Here is a 9,497-nt window from a genome sequence, read left to right as displayed (position 1 = left end):
ATGGTTGGTGAATGCGTTGTGGGCAGAAAATGACCTTCAGACTCGCATGTAAAAGTCGAAGTCTGTGAACTTGACCCTAAAGGAAACCTGTGAAAGAGAAATCTGTAGCCTGACACAGACTTCTGCTAAGAATGCCAAGTGCTTGGCTGTCCTGTTAGGCTTTAATACATTTCACTTGAACAGGTACAGAAGTGATGAGTTTTTACTTTTCTCTGGTTTCATTTACTGCATACTTGTTTTGGCCTTGGTCTCGGAAAATGTCAGCCAGACTCTGCCATGCAACTATTATGTGCAGAAGGAGGCTTGAAGTAGCCTACATATTTGTCTTCCATGACCTAATGTGCTGCTTTGTGATGTGCAAAAACCTATGGCAGCCAATCAAAATTGAATAACAATTTTAGTTTAGAGTGAACACAACTGCTGAAAGCTTTTTACTCTTTAAATCCCTGTGTTGGAAACACCCCTAACATTAGTGAAAAGACAATGGCCTAATGGCAGTTCATGTGGCAATCCCTCGGCAGATATACATATTTAAGCAGAACATTAGAATTGTAGTAATGGTAACTGAACGGAACTCTGGGTCACCTGCTATTGTGAACTCTGATCAAATAACTTTTTTTAAGTTGTAATTGTTGGTTCCTGTGGCAATTTTAATGACTGAGTTGAAGGGGGATTTGCTTTGGAACTTTCCCATCCCTGGAGTGTAATGTTTTAGGATGGTGCCAGAGTTGCATCTACTACCATTTTTGTTTCAACATTCTGGATGGGCCTGTCTTCCACTCGGACTTGCACATAGGGATAGAACCCCTTTGTGAGATAATGGTAATGAGGAATATATTCCACCCATGGTGTAGACCTCTGCTTTGCTATGGAAAAGGCAGAAGAGTGAATTAATAAATAAAAATAAACAAAAGCCTTTTTGTCCAGTGAGAAATGTTCATGGTGCTACAAGTAGTCCCTCAGTGAAGGGCCCCTGCTTTGTGTATTACATTCACGCAGGTGTTTGCGTATCATATGAATAGCTCTAATTGCCAAATCAATTGGTAACAAAGACTTCCTGTGTCGGTCACCCCTACTTGAAAAGTTGGGGAGAGACCATTGCAGCCTTTCAATAACTTTGCCACCTAATGTGTAAACTGAGACTGTGTAGTTGGTCTGGACTTGTTTCATGTGTAAATAAACATCACATTGATGGTTTTGTGTATTGAGGAGTGGACGTGTGTGATTTAGAAACGCACCCATAAAGAAAGCCATAGCGTTAACATGTCTGTCATTGGGGGTTGATTTACTAAAGGAAAAATAAGTTGTCCACTTTGCAAGGTAATTTGCACTTTGCAGAGGAATGTTCCCATAGGCTGGGGGATGTAAAGACATTTTATGTAAAAAATACCCAATCTTGTCTTGAATTGTATTGTGATTTGTAATGCCTTCCTTTATATTGTAAAGCGCTGCGCAAACTGTTGGCACTATATAAATCCTGTATAATAATGTGCAGGGGAAAAAAATACAGGTATTTTTGATTGCACATGTTAGTGATGGAATTCAGCAGAGCTTTTAGCTATGGAAAAACTCCCTTGCAAAGGGAACAGCCTATTGTGTTTAGTAAATCAATCCCATTGTATCTGTTTACCTGAAACTGACTTCTCATGTTAGGAACAAATACAGTGCATAAAATGTGACTGCTTGTATGCCCAAGAGTGTGGTTGGCAATTGCTGCTGAACTCCAGGGACATGAGACGTGTTGTACTACAGTGGGATGAAAAATCCAGGTAGTTCTTGTTTTTATTGGCCCAGTTGACACCCCAGTGCTGCAATTGCGTGTGCTGAAGAAAAACCTGCATGCAATACTATATTCCACAAAGCCATGCACAATGCACTACAACAGAATTGCACAGAGCCTGTGTAATTTCAGTAATGTTGTAACAAAAAGTAAACGCTGAGACGTTGGGATAGGCTCATCAGCACTGTGGCAGTGCATTTGGCTGGCTGCTGTGAACTAGCCCTAAGGCCTTGTTCACGCCTAGGCGTTTTGTTCACAAAAACACGTGTTGCAAACATATGAAACAAGAAATCCTATTCATTCCTATGGCCCCTGTTCACACCTGAGTTTTGTCACACGTTTATAATGTCTGTCACTGGAAAAATGACATTAGCTTTTTTTTGGCAGATTACAGCATGCTTTGTTCCCATGGCCTCCATAGGAAAAGCTCAGAAATGCATGACTGGTGTGGGGTTTTGTTTTTCTTTGCGTGTTTGCCCATTTTTGGGCCTCAGACGTTGCTTTTGAAAGGAAATGTAAATCCACTACCTGACTATATGTAGAGCTGCTCCCTCTATCCTCAACCAGTTATAAATTGGGGATCCACAACCTGCTGTTTATGGTGTTTGATGGGCTAAAAAGCTGACAGCTTAAAACCGTAGTCTCTTGGAGGCCATTTAATTGCAACACTGGAGGACCAGATATTGCCTGTGGGCCAGATCTGAAGTTGCAGCTCTTGAAACTTGTTGGCAATTTTTCTTTATACAGGCAGTCCGAGTTACAAACACCCGACTTTCATTTGAACCCTACTTGCAAACGGGCAATTACTGTACAGCAGCAGGGTCCCAGGCTGCAGCCAAAGTGTACTGCGTAGCATTTCAGTCATTGTAATGCTACCACACTCTCAAAGGAGTGCCCGCCTTTTTGGGCCTGGTTCGTAGTACTGTACCTACATTACAGGAAGTTGGCTCTTGTTAGACGTGCAGACGAGGGGTGCCCGCCTCTTCCGGGTCACTGAGTTTTTTTTTTTTACTGCTGTCTTTATCCTCATTAGAAAGATGTAATCTCACTTTCTGTCCTTGAGACAACAGGAAGTGAGGTAATCTACCCCTAGGAAGGTAAATTCACTCCTGTAAGTTATTATGGGGAAAAACGTGTCTCCACTGAAGCTATATCGCCAAGCCTTGTTTCCAATTTTCTAAATCCAATTGTCACAGGGACAAAGTGAGGTGAAATCTCCTTAACAGGGGCACACACAGCAAAACAAACGTTATCGGGGAGTTAACCCTTACTATGCTATTTAAAACTAAAACAAATTCCCCTAACTTCTTCCAGGACGGCATCACGAGATGGAATCTCCTCCCCCACACACGGGGAAACCCAAATTCCTTAAAAGACCCTCTTCTCCACTCCCTCAGTCTTGTGTGTTTCCTCAGTCAAGCTGGGTAGCGTGCCACAGAACGCTGAGAGGGGCTTCCATGTGGTGATGCTGCCCGGAAAGTCTCTTTTTCTAAGGCTGCCTATGTAGGGCAGATTGAGTAGGATTCCTACCTGTTTGTGAGCCCCAGTGATGCTCATGAGAGGAGTCTGGCTTCTCTTTTTCCTTCAGTGCCCAGTGAGGGCTGGGACCGGGAGGACGAAACCCCCTTGAACTGGAGTTGCACTTAAAAAATGTACAAACTTACATAAAGAAATTTACCTGTTCAAACTTGCATGCAAATTCAACGTAAGAACAAACCTACAGTCCCTATCTTCGTAACCCAGGGACTGCCTGTACTTGGGTTCAAAAACATTCTGGAATCTCTGTTAAAGCCTTATACGTTGGTTTATAGTGAACTTTTCTTACTCCTGATGACGGCTCCTCTGGGGTCAGGACCATGAAGGTTGTATTAGACCTAATCTCACCATAAACCTAAATATTCTATGCATCCATCACTATTTGGACAAAATTGTCATTCGTTTTAGTGCTGCCCTCAGTGGGTCTGTTTGCTGGGAGAACATCTGACATTGTGCAGAGACGAAGGACCCAAGCCACATATGTAAAACTAGAAGTTTGTATTGATCTTTAAAGTGGTCACATGTTGCAATCTCCTTTTTAGACGTACCGTCAAACATGTAGTGTGAAGGTTTCCCTGAACCTAACTCAGGCAGTCTCTTCGACTACATGATTGGGAAAACCCAAAGGAAATTGTGCGGATGGTAATAAGCCTGTCCACATCGAATCATTAAGGCTTACATATTCCATTTTAGGGATATAGTTTAGACAAAAAAAACCCCAATTATTGTAAAAGTAATAAAGGCCGCAATTGGTTTCAGTGGCTGAGACACCCTGCATGTAAAGATACTGTATCATTATCTTCTGGCAGTATGAAAAAAAACAAGTGACTCTAATGAATTCAGTGAAGATGCCTGAGGGAGCTACAAGCCAAGAATGTACATGAGAAAGCAACCATAACCTGCTGCTACATGTAAAGATGTGTACACAAGTAAATGGAGCATTATGGAAATGGCCAAGCACATAGGGAAATGCTGCCTTCCATAAATTATTTGTGTATTGTGATGGATATGGTCATTTTTCTTAATGCTGTGATGTGTAAATTCTGTGCTATTAACTGTTCTTTCGGCTAATGCTTTTCTAGCTTCTATTTGGTGTCTCGTTGCATATTTGTGCTGGGAAATTTAATGGGGCCAATACACACCACATTTATACGAGATGCAGCACAAATTACATACACGCCCCATACCGCAATTTTATAGGGTACCTAAACTAGCGTGAGTATTAATTTTTAAAGTTGTGTGTGTATATTATGGAGAAACTGAAACTAATGTTTATTAAATGACAGACTTCTAAACTTAATCACTTTTTGGTGGATTAACAGAAGTGTAGGGAATGGCCTTTTCTCTTTAAGATTATAATGGAGCTCAAAGTAGTGTTTTTTTTTTGTTTGAGTGTCCCATTGGGGAGATTTCCACTAGCTTCCTATCCCAGAGTCAATGGCAGGTGAGAGGAAATCCTCTTAGCAGTTGTCCAGTGAAAAGTTTTAATATTGGGTTTGAGATGAATATCCCCTGTTGGCACACGGACAACCTTAAATGCCCGACAGCAGGTCTAATCCTTCCATATATTCTGCCTAGTTATGCAAAATCAGAGCTATGAGATGGTGGTATGATCTATCCACCACCATATACTGTAATTCCCTACTTGCAAACCTTCAAGTTATGATCTTTCTAAGCTGCTAACATAAGTTTGCATGTCCAACTGCTTAAGTTGGTTCACGTGTCTGGCACACTGTCACATGCTTGTGCTTCTGTGCACTTGCATGTATAAGTACAGTATCTTTATTTCAAGCCAAGGATGTCCATTAGCAAGTGTAAAAGCATTAGGGATGTAGCTGGGTAACTAGGCTAACTGTGTTTGGACTTACGAGCGTGCTCTCAGAACGGAACCACTTTGTAAGTAGGGGACTTGCTGTATAACAAAAATTATTTTCATAAATGTGCATGATCTTTTCTGCCAAATCTGCATGGATCTGAGGGGGTGAGGGGAAACTGCTAAAATCCATTCTGACCTATTAATGTATTAAGGTTCCCTTTTCCTCCAGACTGGTCGGTTTGGAGATTATTGTGCTTGTTGCTATGTTTCAGACAGTCGTTTTTTAATCTGATTGTAATTAGCTGGGCTGGGAAATGATCATCTTGTATGCGTGGGTAGCTTTGCTTAATCCTCTTTCATTGAGGGTTTTTATCATAATTTGATCTAATTGCATTTCCTTCCTCCTCTCTTTTAAGCATCCACAACGTGAGCCCGGGAAACTTAACGTCGGAAGACTTGGTTCTGAAAACTACATTTGCGTTGAGGAATCCGATGTCTCCATCACTGAGAAGAGTAAGTGCTTCTACAGTGACTACTGTATGCATGCTTTATGTATGGATTTTTCTGATGCGCGTCCCCAGTCTCAGTGGACTTCCCTTAGTATTCTGGCTCATGTCTATACCAAGGCATTTAAATTCCAGCACGTGGCGTTTGCCACTTTGTGATTTGTATAGATTGTTAACAAATGAAGCTTTACGAAAACGAGGTAAAGGACCGAACACGCTGAGGGATACAGATAGATGGTGAACTGTATAAGTCGGGGCTGGACAAATGCCAGGTGCCAGGTCACCAATGCGTCTTAAAATTCACATCTGGTGCCTAACTTTTGGAGGTTTTCCCTAGTTGTCAACAGAGCTGGCTCCTGGATAGGACCGTGGCCCCTGAACTTCATATTTGTTCACCCCTGTCCTAAGCTATAAAACTCACTTTATCATTTTGTATAATGATACGGTCTCTGTTGATAGAGACCCAATATCAACACAGAAGCCATCTTGCTCTGAGTTTTTTGCTCATTGTCATGCAGGAAAAATTTAATGTTAAGTGAAAAATGCCCTTGGTGACAGTGAAGCTTTATTTGTCCGCCACAGAAGGGCCATTGTATGTTTCTACTGATGGCATTGAAAGCAGTCAATGCTCGGATTGCAGCAAAACACTTTGTAGCAACTCCTGGCATTCTGTGTTGTAGCAGATCTACTATGCTGACAGTGGGAGGTGGTGTGTATGTGGAAACTGCAGCACATGGCTTTTAGAATGCACAATCTGTGCATTCTTTCAAAATATGTGCACACTATTGTGTCGCTGCCATGCTTTATAATTTTAGTGAATACACCAAGGTAACTAAATGCATTCACCGCAAAATCTGATGGAAATGGCAAGAGTCAGATGAGGGTCTGTTGACTTGCAATTGTACCTTGCGATCCGTTTTTCAGATGCGAACAGATGGCAACCCAAAATTGAATGGGTGTGAATGGGGCTAGTTCCCATCAAATCCGTTGCGTTACATCGCTCTGAAAAAGTAGCGCATGTTCTGCTTTTTCCAGTGCCCTTCCATTGGTATCCGTAGAAACATATATCTCGGCACAATGGATTTGGTGTGAATGGCACTTAAAGATAACCAATTGGATAACCACTCTAGGCCCCTTTCACACGGCCCCTCTGATCGGGTCCACTTGTCAGTTTTTGCAGACGGACTCTCAGATGCACAATGCAAGTCTATGGGCAGCTGTGTGTAAACTGACAGGCGTCTGTTACCCCCGCCTCTGGCCAGGGTCCAGAGAAATGAATGGAGCAGTGTTCCATTTTTGCCGGACCAGTTCGGGGGTAATCTGATATAAATGAACACTCAAACTGTCATGGGATTCGGTAATTGCAGTTTTATTTCCTCCATCACAAGATGGAGGAAAAGCTGTATGGACATGGATGTCACAGTGGAGACATCTGCTCCATACTGCTCTGATCAGGAGGTGATCCATGCATGGCTCCTCTCCTGATCAGCCAGTGTTACAGGGGCCTAAATATTGTGCAAGTGCATGCAGCACTTGTGTGAAAATTCTGCATGCTTACTGTTGGCCAGTGATGCTCATAAAGATGACATCCTGGAGTATGCATCTTCGACCCAAGTTGACAATGGCAGATCCCATAATTCTATGCTTAGATGTTCACCTTTTTTAAAGTGTGTTTTTCCACTTTGGCAACACAAATATAGTGGGGTTTTCTCAAATGTGACCAATTCACACAGCATACTAAAAAAACTCTTAGGAGAGCAGGCCTCCTTTGGGTAAACTGCAAGCTCCTCTGTCTTGGGCACAGACTAAAGTGGCCTTGGAATAGTCGGGTTAGGAAATGCATTTTGATTTTGTTAAATCTGGTTAGGGGATGACAGTTTCTGGCCCTTGGTCCGATATTATACGGAATTTGACCGTTTGTTTCTGCATGTAATGGCACAATGTAATCTTGGCATGTACAGAATGTTTCATGCCTAGATCAGACCCTCCAAAATCTGTTTGTAATCTTTTGCTAAACTATTGCTTTCCATGATACATCTGCAACGGTTATGGACTACATAATTACATATACGGAGATGTCCATGAATCTGGTTAATTTTGGTTTAATCTGTTAGTTATGATCAGCCACGTACTTTATTTCTGGATTTCCAAAGTTACTGTGGTGCACTCGAAAAAGTCAAGAAGCTCCTGTGCCTTTCGAGAAGCCCCTGAACTCAAATGCTTTGGACTCAATACAATGGCAGGCAAATCTTCCCTACCCTGTTCCTTTACAAACTATGGGAGCTGTTCCCTGCATCGTGTATAGCACTAGGTGGTTTTGCAGGCTCTTGAGTACATAGGACTTTTGCTATGTAGTGCAGTATAATGTAGATGGTCTCTTGATCAGTTCAGTTGACTTGAATATTCAAGTAGAACAGTCCTTAAAATCCACATGTAAAAGTGTAGCGAATGTCGGCTTTACCAAATAAAGCTTATATTTTTAATAAATCTGAGATCACATGAGTTATGACTACCAATTGGGCATTTGCATTTTTTTAGTCTGATGCTTCCTGGGCTAAAGTGCCTACAGATATAAATGATCCATTTCTGGCCACACCAGGGATTTACCCTGTAGGTAGGATAGTTTTGATGTCTCCTGGCCAAGCCTTCATGGGAAACTATCAGCTGGGATGGATTTTCCTGCCCAGTATCTATTGATTTCCACCACAGCTGTGGGTGTATTTCAAGCTTCCCCTTTAAAGTTTACTCATGTGATTTGTATGATCGTCCATCTTTACGGTCATTAAACAGCCAGTCCATGGCAACTTGAGTCTATAGACAACCGCAGATTTACAGCCTTTACACAAACATGATTTTTATTACATGAACCTTCATATATAAATTACATTGATGGCTAAAAAAAAAAACCTTTACAAAACTACAGTTGCTCCTTTATGGCTGAGGTTATATGCTTTTTTAATGTTTCTTGGATATTTATATTAAGGCAATACATTTAATGTCATGCATCAGTGTGTATTTGAATAGTTTTATAACCTTGTGCACATGGGGACAGCCACTTCGTTCTTATCTCATTACTGATGATAAACAATATCGTCTTTGTGGTAATTGGTAGCTGGGGGCCCTGTGATCTGGGGTGCCTAGGAGCTGGGGAACAGTGTTTTCTTCATGAAAAACATTCCCTATTACAAATATTGCTAACCAACTTGTAATGCATATATTGATCCAAATATGAACTCTTCAGAATCTGAGTGGCTGGTTAGTAATTTCACGTGGGACATTTTAGTGTACTAGATGGACCAAAGAGTGAGTTCCAATCCTATGGACAAGAATGTCATCACTGGCAACATTTGATGCATCTTTAATGTCTGACCTACCCTTTATGTAGAATGTAAAACTGGTTCGGCAAATGATGGACCTACAGATTATAGCCCAATAGGTAAATTTTAAAGGTGCCCCTGCCACTTGTAAAATGGTAAATACATGACCAATATATGTACTATATATACAGTCAATATTTTATAGGTGCATGTAGCCTGCAGAGATCCAAACACTACTTTGTGTTTATCTGCAAGTGTTTGGCTGTTATAAGGAGGCAATGGCTAAATCTTGACTAGCATGCTTACAAATCTTTCCCTAAAGGTCACCCCTTTTTACTAGTTAATGTTGGGCCAGAACATCAGCAGTTTTTGGTGCTTGTCAAATATGTGAAGAGCAGTTTCAGATCTTAAAGTCTGTGTGATTGTTTTTTGTTTTTTTTTTGTTTTTTTTTATTTGCAATATAAAATGGGGTATAATTGTGTGGCTGTGTTTGTTAATAGTCGTTTCTTCCAACAGTAATCATGATCCATTTCTTCTTCTT

General features: G+C 41.2%; 1 protein-coding gene across 1 annotated transcript in view; it reads left to right on the top strand.

Annotated features, from left to right (window-relative positions):
* The window catches only part of LIMA1 (LIM domain and actin binding 1), a 61,064-nt gene that overhangs the window by 34,172 nt on the left and 17,395 nt on the right, over window positions 1–9,497 (top strand). The window contains exon 5 of the mRNA XM_018560139.1: window positions 5,549–5,645. Within this exon, the coding sequence (XP_018415641.1) occupies window positions 5,549–5,645 (97 nt within the window). The remainder of the gene's footprint in view (window positions 1–5,548; window positions 5,646–9,497) is intronic.

The sequence above is a fragment of the Nanorana parkeri genome, unplaced genomic scaffold (genome assembly GCF_000935625.1).
Source record: "Nanorana parkeri isolate BGI_ZX_2015 unplaced genomic scaffold, ASM93562v1 scaffold434, whole genome shotgun sequence".
Taxonomy (NCBI): domain Eukaryota; kingdom Metazoa; phylum Chordata; class Amphibia; order Anura; family Dicroglossidae; genus Nanorana; species Nanorana parkeri.
This window is presented reverse-complemented; position numbering and strand designations above follow the sequence as displayed.